Source organism: Anomalospiza imberbis, chromosome 2, assembly GCF_031753505.1.
Source record: "Anomalospiza imberbis isolate Cuckoo-Finch-1a 21T00152 chromosome 2, ASM3175350v1, whole genome shotgun sequence".
NCBI lineage: Eukaryota > Metazoa > Chordata > Aves > Passeriformes > Viduidae > Anomalospiza > Anomalospiza imberbis.
Window position 1 is genome coordinate 57,785,002 of NC_089682.1, and position 14,353 is coordinate 57,799,354.

Consider the following 14,353-nt stretch of genomic DNA (forward strand, 5'->3'; position numbering starts at 1 on the left):
AGGGCACGGCGTGCAGGCGCTGCTGCCATTGGCCGACGACCACGGGCCCGCCGGGGCATTGGGTGGGAGCCCCGTCAGTCACGGCGCTCCGTCCCCGGCAACAGGCGGGGGGGCGGGGTAGGACCGGGCCCGAGGACTCGATGAGTCCCCGAGACCCTCGCGGCTCCACGGCCCAGGGTCGCGGCCCGATCCCTGCCCGGGGCGGGGGGAGCCTGGCTCGACTCTGGCGTCTGCGGGCCCTGCTGCCGGCCTGGGCCTGGGGCGGCGGCGGGGGCGGGCGGCCACTCAGGCCCTCGGCTTGGGCCGCGCTGGGTGTCCCGGGGGCGGTGTTTTCATTACCTTCTGACTCTCCCTTTTTCTCTCCTTCCTCCCCTCCTTCCCCAGGCTTCGTGTGTGGGGGTTTCTGGGTTTGGTTTGGGGGTTGGTTTTCTTTTTTTTTTTTCTTTTTTTTTTATTCCGAACTCGGTGAGATCATCCTGCCAGGAGGCTGTGGTGTGACAGAATTGCTAAATAGCCCTTTAGCTCGGGGAGGCTTCCTCAGTTAAACTCCGTAGTCGCCTTGCAATCAGGTGGTCGTCTTTCAGAAAATGAGTACCTAATTGAACTGGGGGTAGTACTTCAGGGAAACAGGCTGAAACTGAAAAGCATAAGGTATATATTAAAAAACAGTCGTAAACCTTAAAGAGTAGGCTAGAGTAATCATGAATGAAGATCTAAATGAGTAAGTCTTAGGTTGAAAATGCTAGAAAACATAAACTGTTGGCATGTGACCTCTACCTCTTTACAAAGGAAGAGTAATCCAAGTCATAACTGGATTTCAATTTCAGTTTTTTGCATTTTACTAGTTAATACCCTTCAACTTTTCAATACCCAGAAATATTCTAGTGCAATGTACTTCAATTTTGATACAGGTAAAACCCTTCAACTTTAACAACTCTAAAACATTTTAGGTGCCAAAGTACTTAGGTTTGATGGCATTTGGTAAATAGGGATAGTAGTTGTCATCCACGGAGTTATGTTAAACAGATGGGACAGCCGAGCACTTCACACGCCTTACTGTTTCTAAGTGAGTCATTCAAGGAGTGTGACTAATCATCCTACCATACAGTTGTCAACAAAAGAGTATTTTTTTTCCTTAACTACCCACAGAATCAAAGAGATTTCCAGATTTTCTGTGGATAAGTGATAACTGAAGAACCTCTGTTTTGAACAACACTTTACATTTAGATTGAGGGGGACTACATGTGATGGACATTTTATCTTAAGAATATATGTGGAATTTTTTTCTGTGCAGCAGTGTGGTAACGTACCTGGGAAGTCGGTTAGCTTAGAATGGTCATTGTCGGGCAAGCAGCCACATGTTGTTTTGAGGCATTTCTCTAAATAACAACCTCACGTGAGATTGAATTAATTTTATCAATCCTTCCTCCTTCCCCCTCTCCCCACTGCACCTGTGTCAAGTTGTAAGTCCCCTGGGACAGAGGCTCTTCAGTATTCAGTGCAGTCTGGATTGGGGATTTTCATTATAATAGTGTTAATTAGGTAATTTTCATGATGGTTGTTGCCAAGGTAATGATAGTACTCGCTGGGGGTTGGGTGGAAACTGCTTTTTTTTTTTTTTTTTTTGTGAGGAAACAGGGATAGTAAGAGGAAGAGCTGGATGAGAAATTTTTGTTTAGAAGTGTGATGCGAGAAGTGACCTGATTTGAGCACAGCCCTTGTGGGAAATCGAAGTCAGCAGTTATCTACAGCTTGTGAGGCTGAGCCAAGAGGACAACATTGATTAAAAAGAAAAAATATTATGGGAATGGAAAATGTCTTGAAGGGAAGAGTCTCAGATTTAATTTCTTTTAAGTTGAATGAGTTAGAGCTGGGAGAGATGATTTTAAATGCATCAAAATGTAGTGTTGGACACAGGAGGAAGATGGTTGATTTGGAAGAAGTGTGTTTAGAAGTGCAGTTACCTGGGACAGGGGCTGGTGGGGGGAAGTAACATGATGTGTGGAAATAATGAAACCAAGGATACATCAGAATGGACAAGAACATAAGAAAGGTATATTAAATGTATGCCAGCTTCTGCTGTTGACAAATACATTTTCTGATTTTTTTTGTATCTGTTTGCAGTATTGATAAAGATTTGCTCTTTTTAAAATGTATTTCTTATAGTTGGTTTGGTCTGTTTGTTGCCTCATCACCTGTCCTGTGAAAACTAATTCTTGATCAGGAGTGTACTTAGAATGCTGTTTTCCGTGGTTTTCCTGTAATCTAAACTTGAAGTGACTTTTATGTGTGTGTAAATTGACAAAAAGCAAACAAATAAAACTGGTATTAATCCACATGCAAGCAGATTGGTGCAGTGAGGTTTGGGGCTTTTTAGCCTGATGATCTCTGTAGAGAAGTGGCCTCTTTTTTCAGGTGTCTGCCTCGGCAGGTGTTACAGGTGCCTTTTGTTAATCAGGAAGCTGAATTGAAAGGACACTTGATCGTCTTTCAAATAGGGGGTGGAAGAACAGGTTTCCTTTAGAAAATAGGAAAGCTGAGGAGTGGTCTGAGGATTGAGTCCTAACCAGAGGGAGGTGGTAATGACACAAATCAATGGAGATGATGCCTCTTTGACACTGGAAGGCTATTCTTGCCTTCGTGTGGTCCCACTGGTTCAATATTTGGTAAGTGATGAAGAACTGTGGCAAAAGTACAGCCCATCCCTTTTATCCCATATTCTGGAGATGGATGTCTCTTTGCTACCTAATCATTGGATTAGAGAATGCAAGGAAAATATACAAATAATGTAAGAATAGTAGAAGAGTTATTCCACCAAAAAAAAGTCTTTAGGCTGTACACTATGTGGGTGATATTACCGATGAAAATACTAATGTAGTCTTATGCTGGGGTTGTCACAAGTCTGCACTGGGCAATTGCAGTACAATAATCAGAAAACCATGTTTTTCACTATACTTCAGATTTTGAAATACTCCCCTCTGCTGTTGTATTTTACTTGAGAGAAAGGTCATAAATTTTGTTAATTCCTTTAACTTTCTAGAATATCACTATTTAGCTAAAAAAAACCACCCCAACCTGTCATTGCATTTTTATTTTAAAGTTGCCATACCAACCAGTGTGCCCTTTCAGTGAGGAAGGGAGCTTGAAACTATTTTTCAGCAAGCTACAAGTATTTCTCTATTTGAATAATAAACTACCCTGTTGTCTTGGCAAATAACATGAAGCTTGGTTCACTTTAATTGTCTTTAGCTATTAATAAACTAATTTATTTGAAAATGCTGGGAATGTTTTACTGCAAATTAGGTAAATACTTCCTGTAATTCCTGGGCAGTCTAATCTTCTGGTTTTATTCAGGACAGCTTGGCATTATCATTATGGATCGCTCCCGACACCGTGCGGGACATGGCAATGAGCAGGCGCCTTCACTGGAGCGCAGCAGCGAAGGTGAGAGACAGCGGCAGCTGGAGCGCCTCAGCAGGGAGGAAGCCTATTACCAGTTCATTAATGAGCTCAATGAGGAGGACTACAGGTTAATGAGGGACCGAAACCTGCTTGGCACTCCTGGTAAGATGTGCATATCTTCAGTAGAAGAGGTGTAGTGAAGTAACACTCCTGCTGTTAGCCACCACCTGGGGTACTGTGACACAAGCAGCCTGACCTCTGTGGCTTTGTAGAAAGGGAAAAGTCCTACATATGGAGCAAAAGTATAACACTACCTGTATACCAAGATGCTGCATTTGAATGTCCAAACCCAGATAATTAACATTTGGTACATTCATGTATATCTGTTGATGTGTGGCAATTTTGGGGGCCTCTGAATTGTTACTCGAAGCTGGCATACTCTCAACACATTCAGCATCTTTTTCTTCCACTCCACTACCTACTTCCTCTGATATCCGCATTATGATCTCACATTAGTGCTATTTTCTTTCTGGTTTCATCAGTTTTTGTCTGTCTTATGAAGATTTTCATTCAAGATAGAAATTGTTACTTCTGCATGGCTGTATAGAGGCAGTAATAGTGTCTTATCTAACAGTGTTATCAAAATGTAAATTAATTCAGGAGAAATAACAGCAGAAGAGTTGCAGCAACGTTTGGAGGGGGCTAAGGAGCGTCTGACATCGCAGTCTGATCTGGATAACAGAGAAGGTGAAGGCAGAACTGTTGGAGGTAAACATTCTTCATTCCTTTATGTAGACATGTAGTATGTAGTGCATAAGTACAGTTCTGTAAAGATATTTAAGAGAGACTTGGTTTATCTTTCTTTTTTTTTTTTCCAATGTGCCTCTGGGGATTGTCTAAAAGTAAGAGAGATTTCCTAAGGATACAAACTTGAAGTACTTGATGAGAACTCATTTATTTTAATCACAAATTACTTGTTCCTTTTTCCCTCATTTCCTTTGTTAGTAAATGTAATAGCACAAAAAATGCTATTTTTTTCAGTTCTTAGAGGTTTTTATCATCTATTAGAGCAGTTGGAAAACAAGTTAATTGGAAAACAGTTAATCTCTCCACTGTTTTGACACTTTGGTTGTTTCATTTCCATTTGTTTTAGTCAAGTGAGGCTTGTTTATGCAGTTTGATGCACTGTCTTCAATTCCCCAGAAATATTGGCTTAGTCATTTGGCCAGTTCTAGTCAGATTTGGGAGAGGAATTGGCAGCTCAGAAATGAAGATACTGAGGTTCTTGGAGGGGAGGTTTCCTGGACACAGAGAGATGATGGAGTAGGGAGAACTTAATCTGATCCCTTTAAGGGAATATCTTCACTGTGGTCATGACAACTGGTCTGCTTTATACGCATAGTTAGCCCTAACCACACTACTTCTATCTGTTCCTGAGCGTGTAGTTGGAGAAGGTTTGAAAAGGGAGCTGTGGGTATTGCAATAGTAAAAGAGTATATTTGCACAAAAGGAGAAAATCTGTTCAAACCATGCATCCCACCCAGACACATTCCTGTGTCAGCTGCTCTAGGTGACCTTGCCTTGGCAGGGAAGTTGAACTAGATTATCTGCAGATGTTCCTTCCAATCTTAATGATTCTGTGGTCATTTATTCCACTGGTTATAGGAAACACTTAAAAAAAACGTTTTCCAAAAGAAGCCAAGACTTGTTATTCCTTTTCCTGCTGTATCAAAATGAGTTGTTAAAATATTCCCAAACTGATAACTTCAGTAAGGGCCAGGTATTGGACAAATACAACTGTCTTTGGACCACCTGAATCTGAGCACTGGCTCAGAAGAGGCCATCTGAGCATATTAATTTTTCTGTGAGTCTGCTGGTGAGACAGAAATTCTAGGTTGAACTGGTAAGTTTTGCTGACCTTTTTACATAGAGCACATTTTTGTACATTAGCATAGCAAGGTAGGTGCCCTGCTACTGTATTGTGTCTGAAGTCAGAGCCTAGCAAGTGAAGAGGATTTGGAGTGCATTGCAGTTTGCAGAGCATGAGGTTGTATGAATGTTTGCAATTCTTTGTTTCTCTCAGATTCTGAAGTTCTTGGGGAAAACTCCAATGGCGACTCTTTGCTTGAATGGCTTAACACATTTCGTCGCACAGGAAATGCCACTCGCAGTGGGCAGAGTGGGAACCAAACCTGGAGAGCTGTGAGTCGAACGAATCCAAACAGTGGGGAGTTTCGCTTTAGTCTTGAAATCAATATAAATCACGACCATAACAGTTTGGAAACTTCTGGTGAGGAGTATGTTGATATAGATGCTACCAGACTGTACGTAGAAAGAAGACATCAGCTAGTTGCCGGTTCAGTAGCCCCACGGACAAGGAGCATGGCTGCAAGAGAGGCAGACAACGAAGCTGCAAGGACCAGGCTTTTAAGGCGTGCCATGGCATTAAGGTCAGAAATAGTCTCTCATGCAGTCTCGGGGAGGCTCAGGAGTAGAAGGAGGGAGCTGACAGGCCAGACAAATAATACTACACGAAATAATTCTGTGGCTGCTGATGAACCAAGAGAAATGCCTGAAAGAGGTACTTCTGCAGCAGTCAGAAGGGGTAGAGCTAGAACTAATGTCCGGATGAATACAAGCCAAAGACTAGAAATTTTGCGGCTGCGGTCTACCCTAAGTAGTCGAAGCCGCTCCCCGCTGCAAAGGCAAGGTGATGCTGCTCGTTCTGAGGAACGTGGTCAGAGGCAGGATAGAAATGCACAGCAGGTTAACAGAAGTAGAAGACAAATAGCTCAGGCTTCTCCCCAGCCTACTGAAGAGCAAGCAAGAGGTAACATTCAGGCTCCCCAGCTTTCCAGTGTAGCGCCATCCTTACGAACAACTTTGGAAGAGGAAGAACCTAGTAGGCCAGTAGCTGCTGTCAGAAGGCACCCAACAATTACACTAGATCTTCAGGTGAGAAGAATTCGTCCTGGAGAAAACAGAGACGGGGACAGCATTGCCAGTAGAACTCGTTCTAGAGTAGGAATGTCAGAAAACACAGTTACCTTTGAAAGTGACAGTGGGGGATTTCGGCGCACAATATCCCGCTCAGAACGCGCAGGTATTCGGACCTACATTAGCACTATACGGATACCTCTTCGTCGGATTTCAGAAACTGGGCTTGGGGAACCTTCATCAGTGGCTCTTCGGTCAATCCTTAGACAGATAATGACAGGCTTTGGAGAACTGAGTTCTTTAATGGAAACTGAATCTAATTCAGAAGTGCGAAGAGGCGGTCATCACTTAGCGGATGCACAGAATGACTCAAGTTCAGCAGACGGCAGTGATCCAAGTGGGGTTTTGTCTAGAAATGGACATGCAGTAGATGGCAGCAGGGAAAGAAATAGACAGAGGGGTGGTAGTCGACACTCTGGGCGCAATCATGAGAGCCAAGATAGCAGGCAGTCTCAAGATGCAAACAACTTGGTGGAGAACGGAACACTGCCCATCCTTCGACTTGCCCACTTCTTCCTGCTGAATGAGGATGATGATGATGATCGTTTAAGAGGTTTAACCAAAGAGCAGATTGACAATCTTTCTACACGGAACTATGGGGATGTTCACACTGAAAATGAATGGAGTAAAACGTGCAGTGTTTGCATTAATGAATATGCAACAGGAAATAAGCTAAGGCAGTTACCTTGTACACATGAGTTTCATATTCATTGTATTGATCGCTGGCTTTCTGAAAACTCCACCTGCCCAATTTGTCGGCAGCCAGTTCTGGGGTCTAATGCCACAGATAATGGCTAGAATTGTTTGTACTGCTCAGCATTCAAGGATTTACTCCTGCTCTGTTATGAGCCAGATGAAGTTCATTGACTTAGATATGGGTCCATTTTGGGGGGGAGTTTTGTTAAATTTCTTCAAAAATTATAGAAACTTATCTAAATCTAACAATGTAAATACTATTTTTTCCAAGTGCAGGTCTAGGAGCACACATAGAACCAAATGATATTGGTAAAGTTTATATTTTTTTAGGTAATTTTGTTATGCTAAGCACTTTTGTAAATACAGAAATGCAATAGTTAATCAGTCCTGCTTAATGTATGTTTTTTAACATTGTAATGGACTTAGTTTATTTAGATTACAAAATGTTTCACACAGACCCACCACTGTGTTGAAAAATTAGTGGCTAAATAGCCATTTGTTAGCTTTTTGTTCTAAGAACAATTTCTTTTACAGAGAGTCTCTTGCTGGACATGTTTGCTAAAGATATTTTAAGTTACTTGAAATGCTCATTTTAATAGACTTTTTTTTTTAAACATTGAAATATCCTTTCCAAAAACTTGCCAATTTGGTTCTATTTTAAAAATTCAATGGCAATTTTTGCATGTGGGTTTACACAGTTCTTAATGTTGATGAGTTCTTATTCAGAAGTGGATGAGTTAGTGGCATTATGAAATGTATATAATTAAATGCTGTCTTTGACAATCTTTGTCTTTTCAGTGCAGACAGCAATCAAATCTGATAATTCCAAGGGGGTGTGTCTTACTTGCTCCAAGAATAAATGAGCACTAAGGAAGACAAGGAAGCCTTTTTACTCTTCCAAATTATTCAATCAATACTCCTGGGGTTTTAACTGCCTTAGTTTAAAGAGGGGAAACATTTCCTTGACCATTATACTGTCTATAATATGCATGTTTTGGGCATCCTACTCAGAAGAACAAAACAAAGACTTGAAGTGCTTTTGTATAGAAATTTAAGGTACACATGTAGTGTTAGTCCTCTTGAAACATGCCTGAGGACCAAGTGGCAAAAGACACTAAAAAGGACAAAATAAGCTTCCCTGAAAATCCACAGTATCTGTATAATTAGATATTAAACTTTATACCAATGACTTACACTGAAATAAAGTTGCAAGTTAAGTAATTGAAGCTTTATGTGAATTACTGTTGAGCCATATCCTGTAGATTCATAAGAAAACTTACTATTCTTAATGTTCAGTCTCAGTTTTCACTTTTTTCCCCAGCTCTGTTCCTGGCCTTTTTGTTATTTTGGTACATAAAAGCCCAGCACAAAGCTCTCCAGGGGTTTCTAGGAGAAGCTGGATGTTACAAATCTTGTCTTCTGAGCAACCTGCATCTCAGTCCCTGGAGAAATGCAGAATTGCGCACTAATCTGTTGTGTGTATATTCTGAGCAGTAGAAAGAGTACTTGAAGTGAACAAGTCCTGCTGCCTTTCTCTGCCTGCAGATAGTGGCCTTGACAAATGTGCTTCTGTGCCAGGTGCGTCACTTAGAACATCTGCTCATGCTATCCTTCAAGGGTAGCTATAAAATCCCATGTGATTGGATGTCTACTTCAGTTCTGCAAGTAGAAAACTTGTGTCATAAATTCAACAGAAGGGCTTATTTTCATTCCTGAAAGTAGTTCTAAGAAACTGTTATGAGATTTAGATGATTTAAGGATATGATTAAGATCTCTGCTGATGTAATTTGTGCTGTTAGTTACTGCAAAGGTTGTTGACCCCTCCCTTGAGTGCTTCCTTAGCTGCAGTAAAGTGTGAGGAGATATAAATGTGATTATAAGAGCTAGCTTTTTTTTTTGACTTTTTTTCTTTTACTTCTTTTAGCTGCTGAGACTGACAGTATATAAATGCATGCATGTCTTCTGTCACTTCCTTGTTTCCTTATGACTTCATTTTATTTTTGAAATCTGCCTGATTGAAAAGACACATACATAGAAACCTACCTTTGGCTCACTATTGCCTTGCTGGTCAGGTCCTTCAAGGTCAATTTTAACTCTAATCCTTAAAAGTGCTACACTAATGCACTAGAGATGATGGGAGATTGCCTGTGCCTTTTTTCCATTCAAGCAGGAATTTTGCTGTGTATAAGAGCACAGTTGGTTACATGGCTCAAGATGAGATCATCTGTGACAAGGTATGTTTAACTGAGCTGCTAAGCAGAATATAGCAGAAAGTAGAGTGAGAGCTTTCTATAGAAATTGTAGGCTATGGGAAAAGAAACATTAAGCTTCCACTACTGTATTCCTGCCCTGTCACATAAGCGTTGTCAAGTATTTCCGCTCCATTGAGTAGCATGTAATTTGTTACTCAGCTTTCCCAAGATACTGTGTTAATGGCACCAATGAAATCATAGTGATTCAGTTTGGTATTGGCTTCTGTTGCCTCCATTTCTGTGATAAAACTTCAGTTCTCTGGTTCTCTGCCACCCCCACCTCTGCCGGATCGGTCTGTGTCTCACAAACGGGATGGGACCCTGACGGTTGCAGACTTAGGATTTATTATCTGTCTGTATCATACAAGCAAAAAGCAAGACACATAGGAAAATAACAACATCCATGCAAACACAGATCAGAGACAAGACGACAGCCCATGCAAAGCCTTTCTCTACATATTCTTTGAACCAGTAGCATAAAAGAAAAGGTGTCAAGTCATTATACTCTAACCAGTAAGAAAAGGACCCACATGGGTTTAACATTAACAAAGGGACTTCTGTGAACCTCAAACAATACACAATAATTCTTTATTTAAGATGGAAACGTTTTCCATCTTTGCAAAGCATATATTTAGGAGTTTTCACATCTTGAGCTATCAATAAGTTCTTGTTCTTTCTTGTTCCATATGATAAATATAAATGTATTCACTTGGTTCTTAACTTCCTAGCTTTCTCATGAGAAGGTTTAGAAATTTCCCAGCCTTTCTCAGCTTTATGTCTACTTTCTGGGGCCTTTCTGCACTTCCTAAAGTCTCTTACCTTTTTATATTCCTACACCCACCCTCCAAACACTTTTTTTTTTTTTTACCTCGTCCTTTGGTGACATTAAGAAACATAATTTATTTTTATGGGAATAAATAGAAAAATGTGGGCAGAGTTTTTACAGATAAGTTTATTTAAAATGAAATATTAAATGAAGTTCAACTGGTAGCAAAGCCTTAATGTAAAAAATGAACTAGAGAGCTGCCTTAAACATGACGCCTGCAAAGATAAATATCAGGCTGAATTAATAGTGTTTTCTATTTCTTATATGTGTGATGCTATCAGTGTCTTTCTAGCTGATATTATGGCCCTGAATGTCTCTGTAATAGTCTCTTCTTTAATAATGTATCATATAGGAGTGGATTCCTGTGTTGCAAGTAACACACAACAAGAAGCAACATGTGCAAATTTGGAAATATAAAAGTAAACAGTAAATGATAGCAGTTTATGTTCTGCCACTTCATGCTTTTGTCTTGATGGGAAATAACTATTCTGCTTTTAAAAGCAGATGCCACTTCCCCATGCCCAAGCTCCTGCTGAAGTAACCCTGTGCAGTTATCTGGTAACTACCAAATGACTGATCAGAGCCTAACCAATCTGACCACCAGGCCAACTAGGAATGATGTGGGGCAGGGCAGGACATCCTGCAACCACGTGAGGATATGGTGGGCCAAGCTGGTAATCAGAGTGTGCAAGGTGATGTGGGCAGGAGAGACCTTGTAACGGAAGAGAGGTGCAGTGGACTCGCTCCAGGCCTGTTCACTCAAATAAAGCAGGCGCTATGTGCCAGTATGGTGGACAGATATTTTTCTTTAAGAAATCAGCATCCCAAGTGCCGGTCTGCAGAAAGCAGGTGGGGAAGAAACCGGAGGAATCAGGTCTGTTTGCATTTCAAAGGCTGTGATCTCATCAGGATCACAGAGACCTGGTGGGATAGCTCACACAGCTGGAGTGCTGCAGTGATGGATACAGGCTCTTTACGAAGGACAGCGATGGGGAGGAGCTGCTTTTTGAGGCGAGCAGCAGGAATGCATGAGCTCTCTCAGGATGGATGAGGAGCCAGCTGAGAGCTAGATGACAAGTAGTAGGCAGACCAGCATGGTTCTTGTTGTGGTAGCTGTCTGCCACAGCCCACCTGTTCAGAAAAAAAGGTGGGATCTTCTTCAGACAAACAGTCCAGATCATCTCTGGATTATTGTTTCACAAAAGAGACACATTATTTGATTGTGGGTTGTAGGATTTACCAGTTCCTGAAGAGGCTTTGAGACCTGACCCTCCTTTTGAATCCACTGACCATACATCAGTGCAGTCTGCAGGATTGCATGGGAGAGAGGCAGCAAATGTCTTAAAGCTCAGGATTATTGTTATCCAGTCATATACCATGGTTATAACTGGAGCTGTGCATACCCAGCTGCGGTCAGAGCAGCATTCAGAACAAAAGACACAGCCATGCTGACAGTGCAGCACGCTGAGTCTTTAAAATTAAAAATATAATTAGCTTTCCTGAGATCCTATGCAGCTAATCTGATTTCAGCCTGCACACAGAAAGCATCAACAACAGGTGAGCACTGCCTAGCACACTGCAGACTTCCTTCAGCCTGCTCATGTTTACAGGGGGAATGGGGTTAGCCCACCTTTTGGACACACAAGGTATCTCACAGCAAAACTTCTTCCATTTCTTTTTTTTTCTCCTGGGCTTACACTAGACTTTGACTAGTCTGGAAGAGACCTGGAGCAGGTTCACCAGATACTCGGTGCACATTGCTCTTTGGCATTCACACTTATTCCAGAAGGTGTTTATTCCAGCACTAAATTTATCTTTAATGCAATGTAAATTGCCTGAAATGCAAGAATGAAACATATACACACTAAAACAAAACAAATACAGCTTTGATTTTCTTTTACAGGTTGAACAGCTAAACATGGGATATGTGGGATCACTTTGTCCCACTATTTTAAGCAGTCCTTTTGAAGGCTGAACTTCAGGTAATTATAACCACAATTGGAATTCTTGTCCCAAGTAATGTGGGACAGATAAATTGTATTGCTTGTGCTTCCAAGAAAAGCATTTGAATTTTATGTTGAACTTTTCCATCTCATCAGTAATATTAAGGCTTCAACTTGGCCAGTTCCATTGTGATTTATTTCATTTTACAGCATGGTTTCTACAGTGCTGAGCATCTGACATACCTTACAGAGCCTCTGAGCTATTTTTGCAGTTCACACACATTTGAGCTACATTAATAATGGCTCACTCTTTACCTTCAGGCATGTGTGCCCAGGAAAGCATATCATGTTGCTATTTTAATACAGAGGTCTTGCCCTTTTCTGACTGAGTAATGCGTGAATAGAGCACTTTGGCTGCTGGGACAATTTCTTTTACTGTGTTCTTAAACACATTCTGCATGCAGTTTATTCCACTTGTTCAATGGTATCGGCATACATATAAACACTGAAAGAGTAGGAATTGCCAGTAAGTGTATGAGCACACACTGTAGTTAACCTGCATAATGTGTAGCAGTTAACTTTAATATACATAGTGAGAATAAATAATCATACTGTTTCAGCAGAAGGCCTCTAAAATTTAGCCCTCTTCGTTTTAAGGTATCTTCAAGTCTAGACTCCAATTGGTGTTTTCTTTGTTACATGAATCTCAAACTATGATTCTGGCCTCCCAGCTGATTTCAATCACTCATTATTCCCCTGCATCCACTGTGCTCTGACATTAATTAAGTTAGAGCTCCTTTCTTTATGATCCAGGCTGTGAGATGTGAGTAATGCAATTTGAGGCATCCAAAACCCCAGGAAGTACCATGATGAGATTCCTGCTCACTATGATGGTGGTAGAGTTGGGGAAGGCAGAACGACTTGAATAACCCGGACTGTTTTGGACAGGAGCACGCTGAGAGCAAGAGCCCGTGCAGAGCCCCAGTGCACGGGGCCCCAGAGCAGCCCACGGCACATCCCCGTGCGCTGCCTGGACCTGCTGAATTCGTTTGAAACTTCAGCTTCCAAGAGGAAGTGTCTCGCAGCAGGAGAGGGCGCCAGACAACAAGGAGCAAGTGCTGGCTTGGCGGTGCGCCTGGGAGCGCAGACCTGCCTCTGAAGGGGAAGGTGACCGGCAAAAGGGCACCGTGTGACAACCCTCCCTTTAAGGGGAAGGGAGCACTTCAGCTTCGAAAATGCTCATTGGCCGAAAGGAGCGACAAAAGTCCAAGAGCGATAAACAGAGAGTTTTACTAGCAAATTACACATTTGATGTGGAAATTGGTATGTCTAGCAGTCCTAGACCTGCTACACAGGCACGGTAATGGGTTTTGGGTAAAGGGGTAGGGTGAAGGGAAAAGAAAAATCCGGCATATGGCAGTGGGTTTTGGATAAAGAGGGAGGGTGGCAGGGAAAAGGGAAATTAAAGAGGTTAATTTAAAAAGGAAAGATTAATTTTTAAAAGGAAAAGAGATACAGAAAGGGAAAGAAAGAGGAAAAGAGAGATGAAAAGGCATCATCAGCCCTTGTTCCAGGATCGATCCAGCTGATAAGATGCCTATGCTTGTGTCAGTATCAATCCAGCTGATAAGTGGTGGTCCAGTTGAGCCGGTCCAGCTGATGAGATGTCCAGGCTCTGGGGTCACCACCTGGGCTTGGGAATACCCTTTTATTGACAAGTTTCTCCACCCTAAGACATGTTTCTCATTTTCCATGTTAATTAATTATCATGCAGTCTGCTCTTTTAGGCCTTTCTGGAAATGGGTCAGAGGGCTTCAGGAGTCTTTGGTGGTTGTTTTGAAATAACGCTGAGGAAAGCCAGCTGCCAATCCCACCTTATAGACTGTGTCTACTTCCTGCCAATCATTCCTGTTCTCTGCTGTAGAGCGCTGTGGTTCTTTCTCATGGAAAAGTGCCACCCTGTCTCCACCTGGCCCCCCTTCTCCAGCCAAAACTTGTTCTTTCTCACAGCATGCTAGTACCTATAGTCCTTGGTTATTACCAACAACTCAGTTCTGTTATTACAAACAGTCCTTGGCTGGCTCCACAGCCATCTGGTCATCGGTATTTGAGACATACATATCAGCCCCTTATCTTTTGGGAGCTGAGAGCTCAAAACCCTGTGGTCCACTGTCCACAGGGTTATAAGAGAATGGGGTTTAGTCATAATTATTTTTCATAGTCGCCACAATTTGAGT

General features: G+C 41.9%; 1 protein-coding gene across 1 annotated transcript; it reads left to right on the plus strand.

Moving 5' to 3' along the window:
- Nucleotides 1-458: 458 nt before the first annotated feature.
- Nucleotides 459-8,316, plus strand: RNF6 (ring finger protein 6). The gene is made up of 4 exons (XM_068181245.1): nt 459-569; nt 3,355-3,564; nt 4,063-4,170; nt 5,486-8,316. Exons 2-4 carry the CDS (start codon nt 3,375-3,377, stop codon nt 7,195-7,197), a joined length of 2,010 nt encoding a protein of 669 aa, XP_068037346.1. The 5' UTR covers nt 459-569; nt 3,355-3,374; the 3' UTR covers nt 7,198-8,316.
- Nucleotides 8,317-14,353: the final 6,037 nt, after the last annotated feature.

Bases quoted from the DNA above. Each gene is read 5' to 3' on its own strand.
- RNF6 (XM_068181245.1), top strand. From the start codon at position 3,375: ATGGATCGCTCCCGACACCGTGCGGGACATGGCAATGAGCAGGCGCCT. The intron at 3,565-4,062 runs GTAAGATGTGCA...AAATTAATTCAG, and splicing joins AAACCTGCTTGGCACTCCTG to GAGAAATAACAGCAGAAGAG. The intron at 4,171-5,485 runs GTAAACATTCTT...TGTTTCTCTCAG, and splicing joins TGAAGGCAGAACTGTTGGAG to ATTCTGAAGTTCTTGGGGAA.